At 44.6% G+C, this 25,728-nt stretch overlaps 1 protein-coding gene across 1 annotated transcript in view; it reads right to left on the reverse strand.

The window, feature by feature from the left end:
- Nucleotides 1-419: 419 nt before the first annotated feature.
- Nucleotides 420-25,728, reverse strand: part of STS (steroid sulfatase) — a 154,160-nt gene continuing 128,851 nt past the window's right edge. Inside the window, exons 10-11 of the mRNA XM_023739424.1 lie at nucleotides 17,077-17,198; nucleotides 420-1,462 (exon numbers count right to left, since the gene is read on the reverse strand). Coding sequence (XP_023595192.1) covers nucleotides 1,089-1,462; nucleotides 17,077-17,198 — 496 coding nt within the window. The 3' untranslated portion in view covers nucleotides 420-1,088. The remainder of the gene's footprint in view (nucleotides 1,463-17,076; nucleotides 17,199-25,728) is intronic.

Here is a 25,728-nt window from a genome sequence, read left to right on the forward strand (position 1 = left end):
CCTTTTGGTTCACAGCCAAGCTGCCACAGCATAAAATCTCAGTAAACACGGGTACTTACACTAACTACTCATCTCATTCCATTGGCTCCTTCGTGGAAGTAAAGACACCATGGTTATGTGTATACACTATGGATGGCTTGTGAATTCTGTTATTGCTTCCCTCCCCAAAAATATCATGTCAATGACTGGGAATGACGTTGAGAGGGATGCCAGGAACTACAGCATCCCTCAAGTGGCCTTTGAGTTCAGAACTTCCATTTGCAAAAGAAACAGTAGACCCTAAATATCGCACTACAAATTGGGGAACAGCAATTGGAACTGAGGGATTTGCCTGGGAGTTTTGTGACTGAAGGATTCCACCAAAAGTTTGTTGCACAAACAAAGCTAGATGTGAACCTGTACTGCTTCCTCCTAATTACTGGTAAACTCCTAGCACCATACTGAAATATTTTGACCTTCTTCAGGAAAGAAAGAAACCGTATACATATATATATATACGGTGAATAGCGTGTAACATGTGTTGTAACCAATATTAGTAAAAAGCAGTTGCTCTCCAATACCCAAATCAGAATCTGTCATCACCTATTATTAGTCAACAAGATGGCCTTTTGTTCACTATCACTTTGCATATATTAGGGTTTACTAAACCCTCTTTAAAGGGAATTGTCTTTGTCACTGGGGCACCAGGGGAACCGTGGCACTCATTGCGGATGGAGCCTCAGGTGATGGAACAGATGACGCGTTACACTGTTGATGCAGAGGTATTTGCTAATGGGCGAATCAAGGTGTCCTTCTGCACTTCCCTACCGTCTAATTCCCGGCACTGGCGTTGGATGAACCCATCTGATGCCCCGTCCATCCCACTGACATGCTGGTCATGGAAAGCGTACGTCTAACATTCTCGCTCTGCATGGAAAACCTTGGTCTTTGGGTAACTGTTAAGCTCTCAGCCAAGTGACCAGGCAATAAAATCAAGGGCCAGTGAGCATTGGTGAGGTTAGCCTTCCCCAGTACCACTTGCAGACACACATTTGCAAGGAAGACTGTGGACTGGGCATGGTGCATCTGTCTTGCTCCAGGACACGTGGCTAATGGCTCACTCTCTTGTCCTGCTTTTCCTTGTCACACTGGCAAGAAAGCCTCAGGGAGGAACAACACAGCTGCAGCCAAGGCTTCCAGAGAAGGTTCCCCATGGACAGCTGGTCGGGCACAGCGGTCAGCGTCTTGGCGTGACCATCCGCCGCATCCTGCATGACCTGAAGGATCTCGTGGAAACGAGGCTCGGTCTCGGGAGTGAGCGGGTTCCTCTCGCGTGGATCTTTGGAAATATCAAAGAGCAGAGGCGGGTGGTGATGGGTGATGAAATGCCCATAGCAGTAGCACACGTGCGTGGAGAAACACCCATTGGAGCCCTCCGGGGAGAACTTGGGTGTGAAGAAGAAGGCTTTCCAGATCGACGTGCCTGTGGGGGGACAGGACAGAAGTTGGGGTTGCGTTAGGTTGTGCAGGGCGTCACGGTATCCATAACCAGTGTGGAAATACCCAGACATTAGGCTGCTGCACGCTTTACGAGGGTGGAGGCTTATCATCGCTTATGACATGTATGTATTTGTCACACTTCAGGACCAAAAGTGTAAGGACCACAGCTAAAGAACATGCATTGCTGGGTTTTTTGTTTTTGCCAGAAGTGGTTAAGGAAAGAAAGAAAGATTAAAGCAATTAAGCACAGCTGTGTTGCTGCAAATTTTGTGATTGCTGTTAGCTGCGGTCCAGTCAGCTCCCAACTCGTGATAACCTCATGCACTCGCTACCCAGTCCTGCACCTTCCCCATAATCGGTGGTGGCTTGGACTGTCATGATCCATTGGCTGATTTTTGGAGGCTGATCACCAGGCCTTTCTTCCTAGTCTGCCTTGGTCTGTAAGTTGTGCTAGAATCTCCTGAGCACCCCAGCAGCATGCAAGCCTCCAGTGACAGACGGGTGGTGGCTGTGCATGAGGTGCACTGGCCAGAAGCAAACCCAGGTCTCCCGCATGGAAGTCCAGAATTCTCCTGAGTCACCACTGCCTCCTTAATATTCTACCTCCTGCTAATTTATTAGTTTATAGATGTGGAGACTTTGCACGATACTAATTGCTCCAAGCCTTGGGTTTGCATCTATGTTGCTGTTGTCAGCTGCCGTTCAGTCAGCCCCGGACTCATGGCGACCTCAAGCACAACAGAAGGAAAAGCTGCCCAGTCCTGCTGCCGTTGAGTCAGCTCCCGACTTATGACAACCTCACGCTCAAAGGAGCCAAACACTGCGTGGTCCTGCACCATCCCTATGATCGGTTGTGGATTAGACCACTGTGAGCCACAGGGTTTTCCCTGGCTGATTTTTCCAAGTAGATCGCCAGGCCTTTCTTCCCAGTCCTTCTTAGTCTGTAAGCTCCACTGAAACCTGTTCAGCACCACAGCACAGATAGGTGGTGGCTGCGCATGAGGTGCACCGGCCAGGAATCGAACCCGGGTCTCCCGCATGGAAGGCAAGAATTCTACCACGGAGCCACCACTGCCCTCACTGCTAATTCAGGCGTGTTAAAACCACAGCAACTTCTTCTTCGGAAAGTCTCTCTCTCTGCTCCCCCGACCCCGCTTTTCTCAAACCCTAATTTATTCGTCAACACTGAGCTGGTGAGAGATGAGAAACCTTATTAACTGTTTGAGCATAGAACTCATACAAGAGTGTCATCTTTGTTTAATAAACGTTACGGCTTGGAAATGCAGAGCTGGCACTCAATAACTATGTATTGACGAACACAGTACAAGCTCCCAGCTCTGCCATCTTTTCATCTGCAACTGCATGGCTTCAAACTTGCATCCTGCCCTGGGGTTTAAAACAAAAGCAGAGGAAGAGGCGGGCTCGATGCTCAGGGACACAGGGGCGGTGACAAAGCCATATAGAGAAAGCTGCTCTCAGGAGTAATTTTACGTGTGCCAGGATCCAAGCCAACGCTTTATTTCTCAGTGCTGAGAATATCCAAAAGTACCAAATCAAGGCTGCCATCAGGCTGGGGTGGGGATGAGCAGTGACTGCAAATAGGTGAGATGGGTCTTTTTGGGATGAGCAGACGTTCCGAAAGTAGGTTGTGATAAGAATTGTGCAACTCCATACATTTACGAAAAACCGTTCAATTCTCCTACAAAAACTAGTGCATTTCATGGGATGTAAATCCCACCTCGATAAAGCTGTTAAAAATTTCAAATTAGGAGAATTCATCAATACCAGGGTAGGACGGTTAAATAGATTTTAATATATAATTTCTGTGTTCCACTCAACTCCAGAATATTGAAATTTTTTACCAAAAAAAAATGAATTTACAAACAAATAATTACGAACTGATTGATTAGTTTCCTATTCGTTTGGCAATGTCACGACCTTCTGAGGAGCTGACTGGTATCAACAATCCTCTAATCAAGCCTGAAAAATGTTCCTGGGGTAGTTAAGTGGCAAAAACACAAAAAGAAAGAATTAAAATGCACGAAATAACCAGAATTAGGTGCAGAAAAAGGACATCCCTTTTCACATCATTTTTATAGCTTTTGATCTAAAACTGAAGAGACATTCAACTGGAAAGCATCCCAAACACACTTAAACTGCTTTGATAATTTGTCAAACGACAATGACAACTATAGGTGTTTCATGACCAACTGACCAATATATAAAATAAGTTAGGGGAATAAATGCAAAACAATAATTATTGGTGTCTGCACAGTCACCCATCAAAAGGCTCCGGATACCTGTTGTCTTGTTTGTCGCCGCTGAGTTGGCTCTGACTCATGGTGACCCCGTGTACAACGGAAGGAAATGTTGCCCAGTCCCACGCCATCTTCATGATCGTTGGTGTGCTCCAGCCCATTGTTGAGGCCACTGTGTATTTTGAGTGTTTTGCGATCTAAGGGGCTCATCTTCTAGCACTGTACTGGACAGTGTTCTGTTGTGATCCATAGGGTTTTCACTGGTTGATTTTCAGAAGTAGATTGCCAGGCCTTTCTTCCTAGTCTGTCTTAGTCAGGAAGCTCCGCTGAAACCTGTCCACCATGAGGGACCCTGCTGGTATTTGAAATACTGATGGCATAGCTTGCAGCATCCCAGCAACACACAAATCACCGTGGTACGACAAATTGTGGCCTTATTCATGAGTAAGTCTCTGTGGTTCTTTGGAAGAAGCTGGGTATCACAGTGGAAGCTATGCACATATCAAAGAGCGCATATAATGAGATGCCTCCAGTCTGTGGTGTGGCTGATACTGAGAGATGTGGGACAGCTCCCGGTGTCCAGTTACACGTTTGATGAAGTACAGGGCCAACGAGGGCGCGCACACTCGCCTGTTAAAGACAAGGTCAAGATGACAGGCAGACATACGAGGACGTGCAAAGAAACTTCTCTGCGTGGTTCCCGTCTGCAGCAGACTTTTTTTTCAGTTTCCAAATTCATGGTGTGTTTCTTTTTATTATTATTTGTTGTTGTAAAAAACATAGATAACATGACATTTGCCAGTTCAGTATCTGTGACTTGTACAAGTCAATGAAACCAGTTACATCACTTTGTGCAGCCAACACCAATATCCACTGCAGGCTTTTAAAAGGAAGTGGGCAACCTTACGCTCAGCAGTCCCCAGATGATGCAAACAGTTAATGCTCTCGGCTGCTAACCGAAAGGCTGGCGGTTTGGGTCCACCCAGGGGTGCCCTGGAAGAAAGGCCTGATGATCTGCTTCCGAAAAATCAGCCACCGAAAACCCTGTGGAGCGCAGTTCTACTCTGACACACGTGGGGTCGCCATGAGTCGGAGTCAACTTGACAGCAACTGGAATGAAAAGAAGCCTTAAGATTCTCCTCACGTCCTCCCTCCTTTTTTCTTCCCAGGTCTGACAAGTGTCTTCAGGACAGAGCTGGCATTTGTAGCCACTTAGCCACCCTAGTCAGGGTCAGTGGGAGAAAGGAGGAGAAGACATCACAGAAAGAGGGAGGCTCGAATCCCCTGCAGCTCTTGCTCAAACCGCTGCAAATCTGCAGGGCATTCTGAACTTGATATTCAAGTCAAGTCTCGGTGCGTTTAAAATCCGCAGAGAGTTCAGGCTCCTGGAACAAATTCATTTTAAGAGCCTCTATCTCCCACTTGCTTTTGAAAGCTGCACACGAGGATGCTGTTATTATCACCTTATGTCCATCCAGCCCACATGTGAAGATCAATCCCAACCCAGGTCAATCAACCTCGGGTGTCACAGCCCGGGGGTCGTGGTGCTTCTGCTGAGCAGTTTGAGCAAGTGCGCAGCGGGCAGGGAATCCATTTTTCTCTTCTACATGTGAAGACGGTTGAATTGGCAAATGTTTTGTGATGTAAATTAATCAATGACTTCATAATGATTCATCTGTTCATAAATCCATTGTTTGTAAAAATGTCAATATTCTGGGGTGATATATTACAATGTATTTAATGGTATATTAAATGCATTAAAATGATATACTGAAATGTATCTAATGATATAATAAAATGTATTTGATCCTATCCTGGTATTGATGAATTCATCTAATTTGACATTTTTACACACAATTAAAAAAAAAAGAATTTTTATGAAGAATTATTTAATAGGTGATGGGGCGTCTGTCCTTGATCCTCTAATGAATTTTTTAAACGTTTTGTAAAAAAGGATATAAGAAGATATTAAAAAAAAAAAAAAAATTGCCGTCAAGTCAATTCTGACTCATAGCGACCCTACAGGACAGAGCAGAAGTGCCCACGTAGAGTTTCCAAGAAGTGACTGGTGGATTCGAACTGCCAACCTTTCGGTTAGCAGCCAAGCTGTTAACCACTACACCACAAGGGCACTGCTTATTCTTGGTACGGTTTTTTTGTACCGCTATGGAACTGCATTTTGTACATACACGGTCACAAGATTTGGTCCTTATATTAGGACTCTGATTGATTACCTGTCAGGAACCAGAGAATCGGCCACTTCTCCTGCTGAGTTGGCTCCGATTTATGGCAAACTTCTGTATAACAGAATGAAATGTTGCCCAGTCCTATGCCATCTTCCTAACTGTTGGCATGTTGGAGTCCATTATTGTGACTACTGTGCCATTCTATCTCCCCGAGGGTCTCCCTCGCCCTCGCCAAACGTGATGTCCTCTGCCAGCAGTTGATCCCTCTTGATGATACGTCCAAAGCAAGCAAGTTGGACGTGTCCTGTTGTGATCCATAAGGTTTTCATTTGCTCATTTTCTGAAGTAGATCAGCAGGCCTTTCTTCCTAGTCTGTCTTAGTCTGGAAGCTCCACTGAAACCTGTCAACCAAGGGTGACCCTGCTGGAATTTGGAATACCAGTGGCATAGCCTCCAGCACCACAGCAACACGCAAACCATCACAGCGTGTTGAACTGGCACTCAGAGTAAGGATGAGAAAATCAACCTATGTGTCAGGACAATGACAGTATTTACTGTATAACAAGAATCCATGAAATGGATTGACACAAAGCCCCAGCAATGGGCTCCAACATACCAAGGACTGCGAGGATGGTGCAGGAGTGGAGAATGTTTCCTTCTGTTCTACCTAAGGTCTTCATGAGTCACAGCCAACTCGAGGGCAACTAACAACAACAATGGGAAGTGACAAAGGCACTGAACCCCATGTACCTGCGTTTAGCCCCCGTCTTAGTCAGCTAGTGCTGCTGTAACAGGAATACCTTAATTGTATTTGATGTCCATAATTCCACCAACAGTCTCTTCAAGACAACTGCTTCCACATTTTAGGTATCTGTTAGAGCAGCACCCCACTCCTGGTACCAAATTCTGTCTTGGTCATCTAGCGCTGCTGTAACAGGAATACCACAAGTGGGTGGCTTTAACAAACAGAAATGTATTCTCTCACAGTCTAGGAGGCTACAAGTCCAAATTCAGGGCACCAGCTCCAGGGGAAGGCTTTCTCTCTCTGTAGGCTCTGGGGAAGGTCCTTGTCATCAGTCTTCCCCTGGGTCTAGGAGCTTCTCAGTGAAGGGACCCTGGGTCCCAAGGACACGCTCTGCTCCTGTTTCTTCATTCTTGGTGGCATGAGGTCCCTATCCTTTCTGGTCACTTTTCTTTTTTTATATCTCAAAAGAAATTGACTCAACATACAACCTGATCCTGTAGATTGAGTCCTGCCTCATTAACATAACTGCCCCTAATCCTGCCTCATTAACACCATAGAGGTCAGGATTTACAACACATAGGCTAAGTATATCAGATCACAAAATGCAGGACAACCACACAATACTGGGAATCATGGCCCGGCCAAGCTGACACATATTTTTGGGGGACACAGTTCAATCCATGACAGCCCCTTTCTGCTAAGACCTGCTTCAGTGATCTTGGAAGCCTCTGACAGTGACTCAGGGGCTCTGGCTGCATCAACACGGCCACTGGCAGGGGAGGCCTGATTTTTCAGAATGGCCAGGTGAACGTCAGCACGGCCATCTCTGGGGTGAAAACACATTCATCTTATGCAGTGCGTTTTATGCAAAGTTACCACCAAATAAACATGACTGAATAGATGAGAGAAGAAAGTCAGTCATCTTTTGACGAAAAGGCAAATAGGATTTAAGCGAGAAAAGCACGACCTTCAAGCAGGACCTTGAAGGGCACCCTCCACGTATAACTCTAAAACAACTATTTATTCCACTGAGATTGAACTAAGCGACGAGATAAGGTAAATGAAGTGCTTTCGGGGTTCTCAAGAATTCCTCAGGGGTCTGAAGGACATATGGTCCCTCCATGGGAACAGTTATTAGGATTTTTATTACTTCCGGATTACAGGAGCTCACCACAAGAAGGAGATGTTCCGAGATCATCGACAAAGACATCTCAGGAATGAGCACGCACAGTAACCAAGAGCTGCTGGCTCGGTTAAGGGGAGTCCTTCCCTGAGGAACGACCCATCTTGGGAACTATAAAGAATCACCCAGGGCTTCCACACAACGCCTACAGGCAACATTACCCATGAATTACCCATGAAGACATTGGAGGGGTCCCTGGGTGGCGCAACGGTTAAGTGCTCCACCACTAGCTGAAAGGCTGGCGATTCAAACCCACCCAGAGGCACCTCGCAAGAAAGGCCTGGCCATCTGCTTCTGAAAGGTCACAGCCCTAAAAACCCTATGGAGCACAGTTCCACTCTGCAGACATGGGGTCACCATGAGTCGGAGTCCACTGGAAGGCAACTAACAAAAATAAGGATTATTATCACAGCAACCCACTGAGAAAGGTGTGAGAAGCACCTTGGGTGCATAGAGTCAGAATATGTTTAATTCTGCCTGACAGATGCCAACCCACTTTTCACTTCAAGTTAATCCACCCTCCTGTTTTTTTGCCTGTTCGTTTTTGGTTTGGAGAAGTCACACTTAACTTCCGGTACCAACAGTTTGCTTTCAGGTCTCAGCTCTGCAGCTTCCTAGCTATGTGAGGCTGGGCATGGCCTTTAACCTCTCTCTCTGACAAAATTTTCTTCTCTCTTAAATGAGGATAGGAGCCCTGGTGGCGTGGTGGTTAAGCACGCAGCTGCTAACCGAGAGGTAGGCAGTTGGAATCAACCAATGCTCGGCAGGAGAAAGACCTGGTGATCTGCTCTTGTAAAGATTACAGCCTAGAAAACCCTATGCGGCAGTTCTATTCTATCATATAGGGGTGCTATGAGTCGGAATCAACTTGATGGCAATGGCTTTGATTTTTGTTTAAAAGGAGGATAATAATGGTACCCACCTCATGGCGTTGCTCTGAGGATCAAAAATACGCTCTTACACATAAAATTGTCAGAACAGTGCCTGCTTCATAGTAAAAACGCTACGTAGGAATCCACTGTGAAAGTAAAGAGGTCACGAACCTAAGTAAAAAACACAATGGCTTTGCATCTTCTCTTAAGAAGACATTTTTTTCCCCGTTAAAAAGTCTTTGAAAATATAGAAAACTCCATCTAAATAGCTTCAACACATTTCACTTGGATTTTAGACTTGCCTTGATGAATGTCGTTCAACTGCTAATCTTGGCAAGAAGTATTTTGGATGCTTGGAGGACGTACATATATATCCTATCAGCCATCCGAAGATATTTTGGATTTTCAGGCTTGGCAGCACTTCTGGCTGTATCGCTGTGTTGGAGTTCTTCAAGAACAATTTCCAGCACTGTTCTGGTTTTCTATCATGAGGCGTCTATGCCTGACAGACCGCCCGCTTGTTGCCCCCCCGAGAATTTACAGAAACGGTCTTATCACCTGTTAAGGCTGTGGGTGAAAACCTGTCTCAGGACCCCCAAGCTCATGGTGCCCCCCTTGATCCTCAACACACCTCAAAAATCATACAGTATGCCCCCCTCTCCCCAGTCCGCCACCAGCTCCCAGGGCTCCCCCCTCCCCAATTCTTCTCCTTCTAAAAGCCAAATCAGTTGCTACTGAAGCAGCTCCCACTCATGGCGGCCCCATGTGTGCAAAGTAGAACTGTGCTCCATAGGGTGTTCAAGGCTGTGGCCTTTAGGAAGTGGATCACCAGGCCTTTCCTCTGAGGCACCTCTGCATGGACTCAAGACCTCCAACCTTTCAGTAAGCAGCCTAGGGCGTTAACCGTTTGCACCACCAAGGACTCCTGAAATTATTAACAGAGACAACAGCCAAGACCAGCCTTTCTTGTGTTGGTTAACTCACCAGGCAGAAGCAGCTGTAATTAGAATCCTCTCTTTTATTAGGTATATTTCAGCGGAGAATTTTTTTTTTAATCGAATGAAAATTTTAAATGGTGAACAAAGGCAGAATTTTCCTTACTTACTATGGTAATGCTGTTTTGACTTTAAACTATTATTTATCCCCTATTTTGGAAAAAAGGTACCTTTTAGGAAGTTGGGTATGAACACATTTCTCAGAATGAATTCTTTTATCCTACTGCTTTTCGTTGTAACTAAAAAATGATGCTTTTTTTTTAAACACAGAGGGGAAAAAAAATTCAAATAAACTTGAATTGCAAATGTGGCTGCATCTATGCGGCCCTGCTGGTTCAGCATCTAGATGTTTGTGTTCTTTTCAGGGAGAGGAAATGGCACCAGTTTTCCACTCCTCTGACCACATCTTTGTACCTTCCTGGAGAGCTGGTTTCACCACAGAAGCATAAAACTTAAAAAAAAAAAAAAAAAAGCGGGGGGGTTTCCTAGATGATGTCAAAATCCCATATATATTTACAGAAAATACTTTAAACCATTAATTATGTACTAGATTGCAATGTATTTCAGGATAGGCCCAAAGTCATCCAACAGATAGGGCCAGCTTGCCTTGGACGTTCTCACATTAATGTGACCACCTACTGAAGAATACATTCATCAACCTCGAAAATAGGTAACAGAGTCTCGGAGCCAAATATCTACCTACCTTCCAAGATAAGTTTCATCCATAAAATCAAGTTGTCCTTGTATTGTATTTTTAATAACATTGATTCACACGTCAAAACTCAAAGCCAAGATTTTGATACACACTGAACAGTAGTTCTTCACTCCAAATTCCCATTTGAAGCAGGAAAAGTTATCCATGTTATAATACTGCTTTCATGAGTTCTTTCAAAGTGCAATGGGAATAACGGTTTCAGATCATAATTAAATTATGCCATTCAGCTTTCTGAGACAATTCAATTATAGACAAGAAATGATATATAGATGTTAAAAGGGATTTGTGATTTTAAAAGGGGGAAACAGAATTCTAGCTCTATTTTTTTGAGCGGAAGTATTTAATGAGTCTGCAGTTGCAGTATTTAATACCTCTGCTAATCAGGACAAATGGTAATTGAATCTTAAAACACTTCCAATCAGTTCTAGTTTGCTGGTACCAATCAACTGCTGGTAAACTAGCTTTCTGAGGAAGGAAAAAAGCCTTGACTTGTAGTAGGGGCCCTGGTGATGCAGTGGCTAAGCGTTCGGCTGCTAGCTAAAAGGTCTGTGGTTTGAACCCACCAGCAACTCTTTGGACTGCTTCTGTAAAGATTACAGGCTTGGAAACCCTATGTGGCAGTTCTACTCTATCTTATAAGGCCGCTAGGAGTCGAAATTGACTCAATGGTAATGGGTTTGAGTTTTGTTGTTTTTTTTTTTTTTGTGTAGTGTTTGCCAATTCTCATGGTGTAAATACTCCCACCATGGCTGATTTCAAGCTACCAACAGTTTAACAACCAGTTGGCAAAATTCCTTAAAAATTAGGAGCCACCACTGCCCGTTACTAAACCCTGATATTAAATTCTCTTTTGTTCTCTAATGAAGAATTATGAGGTCAGGTGGCAACCTCCTTATCTCTAAGACTTATGGAAAGTGTCCCTGGTAGTCCAGTGATTACTGACAATCTCCCACCTAAGTAGGCCTGAGATGATCTAAGCAGACTAAATCAGCTAGTCCTACTTGTCCATCTGCCTTCCCCAATGTTGTTGTTAGCTGCCCTTGAGTTGGCCTCTGTCTCATGGCCACCCCCTGCACAAAGGAACGAAATGTCACCCGGTCCTGCATCAGCCCCCTGATCAGTTACAAATTGGACAGCTGTGATTCATAGGGTTTTCACTGGCTGATTTTCAGAAGTAGATCGCCAGGCCTTTCTTCCTACTCTGTCTCAGTCTGGAAGCTCCTCTGAAACCTGTTCAGCATCATAGCAACACACAAGCCTCCGCTGACAGACAGGTGGTAGCTTCGCATGAGGTACATTGGCCAGGAATCAAACACCGGTCTCCCGCATGGAAGGCGGGAATTCTACCACTGAATCCCCTACTACCCTGTGTGGATCGGAAATTCCACGCAGATTAGAGCCATGTTGTCCTTATGCAACCCTGTTGTCCCACTCTGGAATCTAAGCAACTCTTAGGCAGGGAAGATTTCCATCCGATTTCTCACTGACAGACGCCAGTGTCTAAAACAGCGCCTGCCACACAGGAGGTGTGCAGTGAAATGACTAGACGAAAAATGAATACACTTAACAGTGAATAAATAAACACCAAGCCACTCATGACAGCCAGGGCACCAACCATCGTTACTGAGTTTCAGACATAACCTGAAAAGTCAACAGCACATGATTCACAAACCACCTGGTTTATGGAGACCCTATAGGGGGTGAACAATCCTACCGCTGAGATACTGTGATTTCTTCTTTGTTTTATTGCCGGCACAAGGCAGGAGATTGTCGGGGCTGCATTAAGGGGAAATGTCACTTGTGTCTGTCTAACAAGCAAAATTTATCCCAGGGCCAGTTGCCTCTGAGAAACTGGGTCTTGTTTTTCTCACTTACTCCTATTTTCTCTCTGTCCTGTCCCTTTTCTCTTCACTCCTCCACAGAATGTGTTCCTCCAGCCCCTGATCCAATATGTTCCTTCTGGCCTCTCTAACAGGGGATGTGGGCTTGGCTTTATTTAAGTGTAATTTAGCAAGGCTAGGAATATGACATCAGACTTCTTTAAACACCCAGGAACTGCAGAAACTTTATTCTCAACATTTCTCCCAGGCGCCATATAAAAGAAAACTCGTAAACATGGACCTCTCACTTACTACATGGTTCAGACCTAAATACTATAAATTAATCTAAAAAGGAAACAGAAACATTCCTATGAAGACAAAGGAGTATGGGCACATTGAAGACATATGTAAATAAAATCCTTCCATAAGAGCTCAACGAATATTTCCTTAATTTAAAAAAAAAAGAAACTTTCTCCCATGTTCTTTCATAAAAACAGGTAACATTTACTGAGTATTTGTTCTGCAACAGACCCTTTTCCAAGCATTAAAAAAACTTTCAGGTCCAAAATCCTAAGGCCATGTTTTTGTTCTCATTGCCTTCTAGAAAATATCGGAAGGAGACTACCTAGATTTAAAGTAGATGTTTTGAGGGGAAAACCTCAAGTGATTTCTGTGGCTAATAGAAAGGTTGTGATTTTCCACATAAAAAAGAATGGGGATCATGAACAACTGCCCCCTTTGTCATGAGACTAGAAGCACTGGATGGTGCCCAGCTACAATGACTGAACATTTTGATCAAGACTCCATCGAAGAATCCTGATCAAAAGGGGGGAAATGAAGAACAGAATTTCAAAGTCTCATGAAATCTAGACTTTGTGGAGCCATGGAGGTTGTATGAACCGCCTAATCTACTGCCCTGAGATGATCTTTAAAACTTAAACATTAAACCAAAACTATCCCCTGAAGGCTTCTTAAAATAAAAAAATGGTTTAGCTTAACTAGTAAAGAACATCTGCTTTGAGCATTGTGCTTTTTTAAGAGCTACCTATATAGGATCGGCAGTTCAAATCCACCAGCCACTCCCTGGAAACCCTATGGGGCAGTCCTACTCTGTCCTATAGGGTCACTATGAGTCCAAATCAACTCGACTGCAATGAGTTTGCTTTTTCTGGTTATATGGGATCAAATTTACAACAGCAACTGGAAAGATTAGATAGGAAACTTAGGGGGCAGTGAGTTTATGTTTATATGGGAGGAACAACTCAGAAAAGGCGGGTGAGTATAGTTGCACAACTCACAGAAAGTAGTCAATGTCACTGAACTGTACCAGTAGAAACTGTTGAATGGGTGTATGTTTTGCTGTGTATATTCTCAACAACAATAAAATTATATAAAAACAAAAAAGAATGAGGAGGTTGGTCTTTGAATTCTAAGTCTTTTGTAAGTTGGCTGGGTGAATACGGTGAGGAAAAACAGCTGGAGAATCACTGTGCATTTAAGATTCGATCATCAGCTGGGTAGCTACAACACGTCTTGGGCGAGTCTAGTATCTAGAAGAAGACCCCCAAACATTCTAGAGAAAAACTCAAAACAAAACCCATTGCTCTCAAGTCGATCCTGGCTCATAGCGACCCCCTGTGACAGAGTAGAACTGCCTCATAGGGTTTTAGGGTTTTGTTGGCTGTAATTTTTACTGGAGCAGATCACCAGGCCTTTCTTCTGCAGCACCACTGGATGAGTTCAAACCTCTAACCTTTAGGTAAGCAGCTGAGCACAAACTGTTTGCGTGTCCCAGGGGCATTTTATTTGACCTCCACAAAGAAGTTGAAAGTCCAACCTCCATATCTACCACAAGAATGTACAATCCTTATGTAAATTGATTTCTGTAGATTCTGTAGATTCCCAGGCATCTAAGTCAGCCATGTTGCTGTTCTTATTGTTGTTGGGTGCCACTGAGTTGATTCCGACTCATAGCGACCCCATGTGACAGAGCAGAACTTCCCCATAGGTTTCCTAGGCTGTAATCGTTACAGAAGCAGATCACCAGCTCTTTCTCCCTGGGAGCCACTGGTGGGTTCAAACAACTGACCTTTTGATTGGCAGCCCAGTACTTAACCACTGCGCCATCAGGGCTCCTGAAATCAGCCATACCAACCTTACTGTAATTCTAAGTTTACAGTATACGGAAAAAAAAATGTCTTGAAACCTACAACATCACATAGGATGATTGTTTGGTTCCATTTGTTTCCTTACACTTATTAGAAATAAAACTATAAATGTGGTATTGAAAAAACTAAATTACATCCTGTTACCAATGGAGTTTACAATTCAAACAGCATTTGGTTTGGGAAACAGGGTAACGGCAATGCATTTTAATTTTGTTTTAAATATCTGTTGTCGTTGTTAGGTGCCATCGAGTTGGCTCTGACTCTTAGTGATTTCATATATAATAGAACGAAATGTCATCCAGTCCTGTGCCATGCTCACAATCATTATGCTTGAGCCCATTGTTGCAGCCACTGTGTTAATCCATGTCCTTGAGGGTCTTCCTCCTTTTCACTAACCCTCTACTTTACCAAGCATGATGTCCTTGTCCAGGGACTGGTCCCTCCTGATAACATGTCCAAAGTACGTGAGACGTAGTCTCGCCATCCTTGCTTCTACAGAGCATTCTGGCTGTACTTCTTCCAAGACAGTTCGTTCTTCTGGCAGTCCATGGTATACTCAAAACTCTTTGACAACACCATTATTCAAATGCATCAATTCTTCTTCAGTCTTCTTTATTCATTGTCCAGCTTTCCCATGCATATGAGGCAACTGAGAACACCATGGCTTGATATATAATTACCTACATGTAGCAAATATATAGGGAGCCTGCGTGGTATAAATGGTTTGTGATCGGCTGCTAACCTGAAGGCTGATGGTTCGAACCTATCCAGCAGCTCCGTGGAAGAAAGGCCTGGAGATCTGCTGCCATTTAGGTTACAGCCAAGAAAACCCTATGCAGCACAGGTCTACTCTGTGTAAGTTCCCAACACATTCTTTGATGGGAAAACACTACACAGATTCTTCCAAGCTAGTACATGAACTCAAGTGAATTATCCAAGTTTTCTTGGTACGTCGCTTATAACAAGGACACACAAGTTATCAATACATTCTGTGAATGGAAAAAAAGACTATACACAGTTTCTCCCACTGAAGTACAGGAAGTCCAAAGAGGCAACCATGTTTTCAAAGTTCATCGTGGATAACAAGGATGTGAAAGCTCCCAATACATTCCTTGAATGAAAAAAAAAATCTATGCTTTTTGCTCATTCAAGTACATGAAGTCAAAGAGTTATGCGAGTGATCAAAACACACTTTGTACACTGGGGTGGCCGTGAGTCGGGGCTGACTGGAAGGCAGTTAGCAACAGAAAACAGAGACAAAATAAAGACTGATCAGCCATGGTCCCGCATCTCTGAGGCTGGGGAGAGACAGTTAGGTAAACATCTAAACACCATTGAGCGTGGTAAGCACAGCACCTCGGGAGCGAAGAGAAGGCATGGAGAGAGCAGGCAGAGGGGCAGAGAAGCGACCTAGAGGAGCTGGCTTTCCAGGGGGTCTCAGGGGGATTTGGGGAGCAACATCCAGGAAGGAAGAGACAGAAATCCCTTTTAGTTGGTAGAACCAGCAAGTGCAAAAGGAAGCAACATCAAGCGTGCAGGGGGCGTTTGGCTGACACCCAGAATGAGAAACAAGTGCCAGGAAAAGAAGCTGGGCGGCCGGTAAAGCAAGAAGGGGCAGTAGCTCAGGTCTCAGCTGAGGACCAGGAGCTTCCTCAGCCAGGAAGACGGAGCCCTCAGGGAGTTAAGGTGGATGAGAGACGCGGTCCAATTGACCGGTGTTGTTCTTGTCAGCGGCCATCAGGTCAACCTCCACTCATGGAGACCCATGCACGACAGGAAGAAACACTGCCCAGTCCTGCGCCATCCTCATGACTGGTTGCAGACCCAATCCTTGTGGATTCTTAGAGTTTTCTTAGGCTGATTTTCAGGAGTAGATCGCCAGACCTTTCTTTCTAGTTCCTCTTAGTCTGGAAGCTCCACTGAAACCTGTTCAGCATCACAACACAAGCCTCCATCGACAGACGGGTGGTGGCCGTGCATGAGGTGCAGGCCAGGAATCAAACCCGAGTCTGAGCCACCACTGACTCCTTAATATTCTACCTCCTGCTAATTTATTAATTTATACATGTGAAGACTCTTGCGAGATACTAACTGCTCCAATCCTTGAGTTTTGCTTCTATGTTATTGTTGTAGTCTGCTGGCCTTAAGTCAGCCCCTGACTCATGGTGACCCCATGCACAAGGGAACAAAATGCTTCCCAGTCCTGCACTACCCTGCGATGAGCTGCGAATGGGATTGTTGTGATCCATAGGATTTTCACTGGTTGATTTTCAGAAACAGACTTCCAGGCCTTTCTTCCTAGTCTGTCTCAGTCTGGATGCTCTGCTGAAGCCTGTTCAGCATCACAGCAACATGAAAGCCTCCAGTGACAGATGGGTGGTGGCTGCGCATGAGGTGCATTGGCCAGGAATCGAACCTGGGTATCCCACATGGAAGGCAAGAATTCTACCACTGAACCACCAATGAGTACCTGGACAACGATGTGACCAGAAGGAAAAAGAGAAGACAGGAAGACGGAAAAGAGGGCAAAGCAAACGCAATCACACTTTTAGTCACCGCTGGCGTCTACAGCTCTACGCCCTCTGTTACCATCATCCATTCACACAGCAGGGATGGAATGAAGCATCAGAAGCATGGAAAGGTGGGGTGACTCACTGTTTCTCGGGTGCCAGCGCACAGCATTTAGATAGGAGTTGCAGTAATGGAAGAGGAACTCATGATCCGACCGTTGGCTTCTCCCTTGGAGCAGAGGCATCAGGTCCCGTCCATCGATGATCCTGTATGAGAAACCAATAGGGCCATCAGGTGGGGGACAGCCACATCACCCTTGGACTGAAACACCCTGACTTAAGAATTGTCCATCCCAGGAAATGAGAGCATGACAGAGTTCCATTAGTCAACACAAAGAATGCTAACTAAGCCTACGGACGCCACGTTCTACACTCCGATCCCAGCTCTGTTCATGTGTTCACTCATCGGATCCTCCAGACGGCACCATGAGCTGATCTTATCCTCATTCTCATTGCAGAGTTGAGAAAACTGAGCACACGAAGTGTAAGCCACTAATCCAAGCTCAAACCACTAGTACGAGCTGACCTGGCATCCATACTCTCAACTATCTACCCACCGCTTCTTTCAACCCCAGTCTTCTGCCTATTGCTTTGCCAAAGGGCACACTTTACTAAAAAAGTATGGGTCTGTTGAAAATAAGAGGACATGTGGTGGCGTAGCGGTTAAGAGCTCAGGCCGCTAACCAAAAGGTTGGAGTTCGAATCCACCAGCCGCTCCTTGGAAACCTTATGGGGCAGTTCTGCTCTGTCCTATAGGGTCGCTATGAGTCGGAATCGACTCGACCGCAATGAGTTGGTTGGTTGGTTGCGTGGTAGGTTAAAAAAGATAATATGTACACACAGGGTTGCCATGAATCAGAATCAACTTGAAGGCAACAGGTTTGGATTTTCTGGTTCACAGCAGAGGGCAACTGTAATTGGACGGACTTCAATGAAAGTGAGTTTCTAAATCAGAATGAATGACTTCGTCAATAGTAATGATGATAGTATTTAACACGATTTGGATGGACTGTTCACACATGAACATATCATCTCCTCTACCACGGGGCATCTCATATGCGTGCGAAAGCTGGACAACAAAAAGGAAGAGCAACGCACTGATGTGTTGGAACTGTGGTGTTGGCGAAGAATACTGAATATACCACGGGCTGCCAGAAGAACCAACAGACCAGACATAAAGAAACACAACCAGAACGCTCCTTAGAAGTGACAATGGCAAGACTCCACACGTCATCAGGAAAGACCAATCGCTAGAAAAGGACCTCGTGTTTGGTAAAGCAGAGGGTCAGCGAAAATGAGGGAGACCTTCCATGAGGTGGGTTGACACAAAACCTCAGCAATGGACTCAGACACACCCAGGATCATGACCAGCGCAGGACCAGACAATGTTTCATTCTGTTATACATAATAACAGCAGTAACTGCTAGGCGTATAGCTCGGCCAAGAAGGAAACTTTCCAGAATGTAAACAATAAATAAATAAGGTTTGTTATGAGCAAACAGGATCACTTGGCGTTTAAATAAAAGAAAAAGCCTAAAATGTTGCTTTGAGTTAAACATCAATTAACAGTTATTTTAGAAAGGGGAACCACTGATAGCATTAGCCCTCTGCCATTGAAACAGGGAGGACAGAACCACTGTGAAAGGCGCGGAGTATTTAACCATGGGTCTTCTTTCTCAGACTAAAAACACTACACCCCTGTCATCTCTTGTTCTAAGGTGTTTAGAAAGTGGAACCTAGCATCGCTTTGTAATTTGGGTAAGCATGTTGGAGAGGTCCTCCTTCCCTCGAGCTTTTTGTGGTTGATTTTGTTGTTGCTAAAAACCCCTTATATAATTATAGCCTTGTTGCTTAGCACTTGTCCGGCCTCAGCCCTTGTTATTAATCATGCACGGCACAGAAGCCCGTGGACTGAAAATCTGTTATCATAAGTTAAAAATAAGAACAAAAGGCAGACTTGGCTCACATCCCAAGCTGGCGTTGCTGCTCACCATGAGCAGAAGAAAAGAAATGGTGGCAGGGACAGGCCTGCTCAGAAACAGGGTGTTCTGTGAAATACTATTTCCATCCTCAGATGGCAGTCATTGTGTGCCGGTCTTTGCAAATTCCTTTCAAGGAGGCGTGGGACCTTAATAAAGTGAGATTCTGAAGAGGCTTGCAAGAAAGGAAGGGACCAGAGGGGCGCTGTGCAGGTAGGGGTACTGGCTGGTGGAATGCCCCCAATGGCAGAAAGGGACCTAGAGATGAGGAGGCAGGCAGCAGAGGAATACGATCCCTCTCCACCGCCTCCACCTCCAAGCGGACCGACCCCAAGAGCGAGATGGAATCTCCATTTATTGGGCTCAGTGTCTACCTCAACTTCTTGAACGTGCTTTCTGTCAGAGGCCAACGAAACTCAACACTTGGTTGAAGAACACGGCGGATGGAGCTGGTTTTTAGAATCGGCATTTGATAATTGAAATTGGTCCTGGTAATATGAAGGGAAATTTAATTAAAAAAAAAAAAAAAGGTAAGGACTTTATCAACAAAGTGAAAAGACACCTGCCGATCGGAAGGAAATTTTCGGGAACCACATATCGGGTAAGGGTCTAATATCCAAAATTCATACATATTAAAAAAAAAAAAATTTCTACAACTTAACAACAAAAAGGCAGCCAACACAATCAAAGCGTGGACAAGGGACTTGAACAGAATTTCCTCAAACAGGATATTCAAATGATCACCAAGAACTTGAAATGATGTTCAGCATCGTCAGCTATTAACTCACTGCCGTCAAGTCGATTCTGACTCACAGCGACCCTATAGGAAGGGTAGAACTATCCCATAGGGTTTCCAGGGCTGTGATCTTTATGGAACCTGACTGCTACAACTTCCGCCTTGGTGCAGCTGGTGGGTTCCAACCGCTGACCTTTTTTTAGGTAAACAGCTGAGTGCTTAACCACTGTGAATGCTCCTTCATTAGCCATTAAAAACCCGCTGCCATCCAGCCTATTCTGACTCCTAGAGACCCGCTGGGACAGAGTATACTGCCCTATAGGTTTCCAAGGAGCAGCTTGTGGATTCCAACTGCCGACCTTTTGGTTAGCAACTTGAGCTCTGAACCACTGTGCCACCAGGGCTCCTCGTTAGCCATTAAAAAAACAAAACAAAACAAAAAAAAAACACATTGTCATCCAGTTGATCCTGACTGATAGCAACCCTATATTTTGGTTTTCTTCAGCCATTAGGGAGATGCAAATCAAAACCACAATGACATACTACCTCACCTCCATGAGAATGGAAACGACCAAAAAAAAAAAAGGAAAACAAAAGGTGTTGGGAAGGTTGTGGAGAAATTAGAACCTTCATCTACTGCTGTGGGACTGTCAAATGGTGCAGCCAGCCTGGAAAGCAGTTTCGCTGTTCCTCACAAAGTGGAACCTAGAATTACCCCATGACCCACTAACCCCAAACCTAGGTGACCTGAAAGAAATGAAGACGGCAATGCCCACAGAAACCTGTACACCAATGTTCACTTTTCACGATAGCCAAAAGGCAGAGACAACCAAAGTGTCCATCAATGGACGAGTGGATACAAATGTGGTTTGTATACACCATGGAATATTACTCGGCCACACAGAGAAAGGAGGTCCTGGGGCATGCCACAACATGGATGAACCTTGAAAACATCAAGCTGAGTGAAATCAGTCAGTCATCAAAGGACAAATATTGTCTAACCTCACTTACATGAAATAAGCACATCTACAGAAAGCAAAAATTATTAGTGGGGACCAAGGGGGGAGGGAGGGGCAAAGGGGGTGTTCCTGTTTAAGAGGCATTGAGCGTACGTTAACGGTGGTGGAATCATCTGGAAGAAGACACTAAGCGAGACCAGTGGTACAACTTGAAGAATGTAATCGATGTCAGTGAGTTATACATGCAGAAGTCGTTGAAGGGGTACGGACTGTTGTGTGTATTTTCACCACACACACACACAATAAGCAGATAAGACTGCAAAATCTCAGAGTTTATTTTTCTTACTTTCAAGCCCAATAGTTGAAGGGAACAAAGCCTTCTGCAAACTTCGTTTTCTTCAAACACAAAGCTAGGTCTCATTTTTCTATAGCCTCCAGCTGACGGGCCCTTTCCTAGACGCAGGTAATAAATCAGGGTCCTATGAAAAGCCACTGTTTAAGAGTGCTGCAGAAGTACGGCCTGTCAAACACAGACTCGTTCCTGTCCTGAGAAATGGAAAGTGACCCTGTTGAGCTGAACTTTTAAATGCTGTCTAAGCTATCAAAATACCCCGGGTTGTTTTAAACTACGTGTGAAATTCACAGTTACCTGGGCCAATAACCTGCACTACAGTGCTTCCTGCGCTGACAGCACTCTTGCGGAAATGTTTTCCTAACGTCACAATACGGGGGGTGGGGCAAGGGGGCAATCCAATTCCAAAGTGACATAAAACATCTTGGCATATTGTTCTCCATGGAAACGCTCTCACAGGTCTTTCTGCAGCCTCACCTCAGTTTCCATGGAAAGTTAACCTAGATCCTGGAAAACACAAACCAGTTGCTCTGGAGTGGAGTCTGACTCAAGGCGACCCCAGGTGTGTCAGAGTAGAATTGCGATCCGTAGCGTTTTCAGTGGCTGATTTTTCAGAGGTAGATCTCCAGGCCTTTCTTCCAAGGCACCTCTGGGTGGACTCAAACCTCCGATCTTTCAGTTAGCAGCTGAGCGCATTAACCATTTGCACCATCCGGGGAATCTCATCTAGCTGTAAGTCAGCAAAACTTAACGGGGAGAAGCTAACTGGATCACTCCCCTTTGTCTTCCTTAGACAACAAGGAGAGGACAGATGTACAACATCAGAGTACTGATTTCCTTTCCTAACAAAAAAATCCGAGTCAACGTGAGGTGAAAATGTTTGACCTCTAAAACTCGACTCTTGAAGATATCAGCGCTCCTTCCCTGGGGGACGCACATGGTTTGCGCTCATCTACTAACCTAAATGCTGGTGGGCTGAACCTAGTGGTGCCATGGAAGAAAGGCCTGGCAATCTGTTCCCAGAAAGATTACAGCCTAGGAAACCCTATGGGGCAGCTCTATTCTGTCACATGGGGTTGCCATGAGTAGGAATCAACTCGATTGCAATGGCTTTGTTTTTTGCTTTTTTTTTTTTTTCCTCCTTCCCTATCCGCTGAATAGACGAGGTCCAGCATTTATATCTCTTCCCAAAGTTCTAATCATGTTTCCACTGATTGTCACCAGCAACAGGAAGGGGCACAGGCATAGTCTTCCTGTGGTAATATTTCAAAGAGGAGACAGAAATGTTTTCCACTGTAATGAATTAATACAGTTAAGGTATTAGATTCTTGTTTCATGTTCCTCCTTGTGCTTTATACCACCAGGGCTCCCTCAAAAGGGCACCCTCCATCTATTCCCAGAATGAGCTTATTTGGAGAAGCAAGAGGAACGATTTCTCTGAATAAGCCCAGGGCAATGGTCACCCGAAGTTCTTTTGATTAAACATGCTGCTGGATGCACGTGAACCACAGAAGTGCGCATAAAGGAAAAACTCACTGCTGGCGAAGACTTGCCTAGAGTCACTTTAAAGACGTATTCTCAAGGCAACGTGAAGGCTGAAGATTTAAAATCTCACGTCCAGGCCCACTTGGTACCCAATGATCATTTTAACGAAGTAGAAAGCCTGCGCTTCTCATTTTCCGCAAAGCTTTGATCGGTCAGGAAAGGTCCCCCCTGGCCACAAAGGCCCCATGAGAATTAAACAGCTATACTTTGAGCCGTGGCGGTGCACTGGGTACAGCGCGCGGCTGCTAACCGAAAGGTCGGCAGTTAGAACCCACCAGCTGCTCCTCAGGAGAAAGGTGTGGCAGTCTGGGTGGCACAAACGGTATGCGCTCAACTACTAACCTAAAGGTTGGCAGTTTGAACCCACATAGCTGCATCACAGAAGAAAGGCCTGGCAATCTGCTTCCTTAGAGATTACAGCCAAGAAAATCTTATGGACACACAGAATTGGGGGTGAAGGAGAAAGAGCTGGAGTTCAACCCTGAATGAGGTTATTATTCTCCTGGAAAATGTGGTTTTAATATTGCTGTAGCAAGAAACCAGGGAGGCTGGGTACTACCAGCCTTAGCGGAAAAGTTTTAAGGTTATTTTCTAAAGGGTAGATCTCTATGTATCAAATTTATAGATTGTTATAGAAATGAGAATATTATCTACAGGTTTTTGTTTTTGCCATTTCAACTTTTTTTACATGTATACTTCAGCAACACTAACTGCATTCATTACGTTGTAAACCATCACCACTAACCATTTTCAAACTTTTCCATCACCCTTAACAGAAGCTCAGGGCCCCGTAAGCAATGACGTCCCTTTCCCCATCCCTTCTGCCCCTGGGAACCACCAATAAACTCTTTTCTCTATGCATTTGCCTGCTCCGTATGTTTCCTATAAGTGGGATCCTACAATATTTGTCCTCTTAAACAACGGACTTGCTTCGCTCAGCATCACATTCTCAAGGTTCATCTGTGTTGTGGTAGGTATGCACCAGGACTTGGTTTCTCCTTATGGCCGAATAATATCCCATTGTGTGTATATATACCACACTGTGTTTATCCATTCATCTGTTGATGGGCACTTGGGTTGTTTCCAGCTTTTGGCGATTGTGAAAAGGGCCGCAGTGAACACTGGTGTACACACATCTGTTTGCATCCCATTTTCAGGTCTTCTGGCTGTATACCCAGGAGGGAAGTTGGTGGTGCCTATAGTAGTTTATGTTTTCAATGTTTGAGGAACCACCAAACTGTTTCCACAGCAGCCGCACCAATTTATAATCCCACCAGCAATGGATGAGGATTCTAATTTCTCCATAGCCTTGCCAACACCTGTCGTACTCCTTTTTTTTTTTTCTTTTAATGCTCTTACTGAAAAGTTTTGATGAGAGCAATAATAAACTTTAGAAAAGGATTTGTCAAGATCAGCACTATGAGTTGGTTCTGACTCATAGGGCCCCTGTGTACAACAGAATGAAATACTGCCCGGTCCTGTGCTATCCTCACAATCATTGCTGTGTTTGAGCCCATTGTTGCAGCCACTGTGTCAGTCCATCTCGTTGAGGGTCTTCCTCCTTTTCACTGACCCTCTACTTTACCAAGCATGATGACCTTCTCCAGGGACTGGTCCCTCCCGATAACGTGTCTAAAGCATGTGAGATGAAGTCTCGCTGTCCTTGCTTGTAAGGAGCATTCTGGCTGTACTTCTTCCAAGCCAGATTTCTTTGTTCTTCTGGCAGTCCACGGTATATTCAATATTCTTCACCAACACCACAATTCAAAGGCATCAATTCTCCTTCCCTCTTCCTTATTCATTGTCCAGCTTTCACATGCATATGAGGGGATTGAAAACACCATGGTCAGGTGCACCTCAGTACTCAAGGTGACATCTTTGTTGTTTTTTTTTAAAAACTTTAAAGAGGTCTTTTGCAGCAGATTTGTCCAATGCCATACGTCATTTGATTTTCTGACTGCTGCTTCCACGGGTGTTGATTGTGGATCCAACTAAAATGAAATCCTTGACAACATCAATATTTTCTCTGTTTATCATGATGTTGCTTATTGGTCCAGTTGTGAGGATTTTTGTTTTATGTTGAGGTGTAACCCATACTGATGGTTGTGGTCTTTGATCTTCATCAATAGGTGCTTCAAGTCCTCTTTGCTTTCAGCAAGCAGGGTTATGTCATCTGCATATCGCAGGTTGTTAATGAGTCTTCCTCCAACCCTGATGCCCTGTTCTTCTTCATATAGTCCAGCTTCTCAGATTATTTGCTCAGCATACAGACTGAATAATTACGGTGAAAAGGTACAACCCTGACGCACACCTTTCCTGACTTTAAACCATTCAGTATCCCCTTGTTCTGTCTGAACAACTGCCTCTTGATCTGTGTACAGGTTCCACATGAGCACAATTAAGTGTTCTGGAATTCCCATTCTTTGCAACGTTATCCATAATTTGTTATGATCCACATAGTCAAATGTCTTTGCATAGTCAATAAAACACAGGTAAACGTCTTTGTGGCATTCTCTGCTTTCAGCCAGGATCCATCTGACATCAGCAATGAAATCCCTGGTTCCATGTCCTCTTCTGAATCCAGCCTGAATTTCTGGCAGTTCCCTGTCAATATACTGCTGCAGCTGCTTTTGAAGGATCTTCAGCAAAATTTTACTTGTGCATGATATTAATGATGTTGTTCAATAATTTCCACATTCGGCTGGATCACCTTTCTTTGGAATGGCCACAAATATGGATCTCTTCCCGTCGGTCGGCTGGGTAGACGTCTTCCAAATTTCTTGGCATAGACAAGTGAGCACGTCCAGCGCTGCATATACATATACCTATATATACATACATATAATCCATACTGAAGGCTGTGGTCTTTGATCTTCATCAATAAGGGCCTCAAACCCTCTTCGCCTTCAGCATGCTAGGCTGTGCCATCTGCATATCACAGGTTGTTCATGAGTCTTCCTCTAATCCTGATGCCATGTACTTCTTCATAGAGTGCAGCTTCTCGGATATATTGGTCCAGATAATTCTCTGTGGTGGGGGCCGTCCTGTGCACTGTAGGGTGTCTAGCAGCATCCCTGGTCTCCACCCACTAGTCATTCTCTGTGGTAGGGCCGTCCTGTACACTGTAGGGTGTCTAGCAGCTTCCCTGGTCTCCACCCACTAGTCA

The sequence above is a fragment of the Trichechus manatus genome, unplaced genomic scaffold (assembly GCF_000243295.1).
Source record: "Trichechus manatus latirostris isolate Lorelei unplaced genomic scaffold, TriManLat1.0 scaffold00134, whole genome shotgun sequence".
Taxonomy (NCBI): Eukaryota; Metazoa; Chordata; class Mammalia; order Sirenia; family Trichechidae; genus Trichechus; species Trichechus manatus.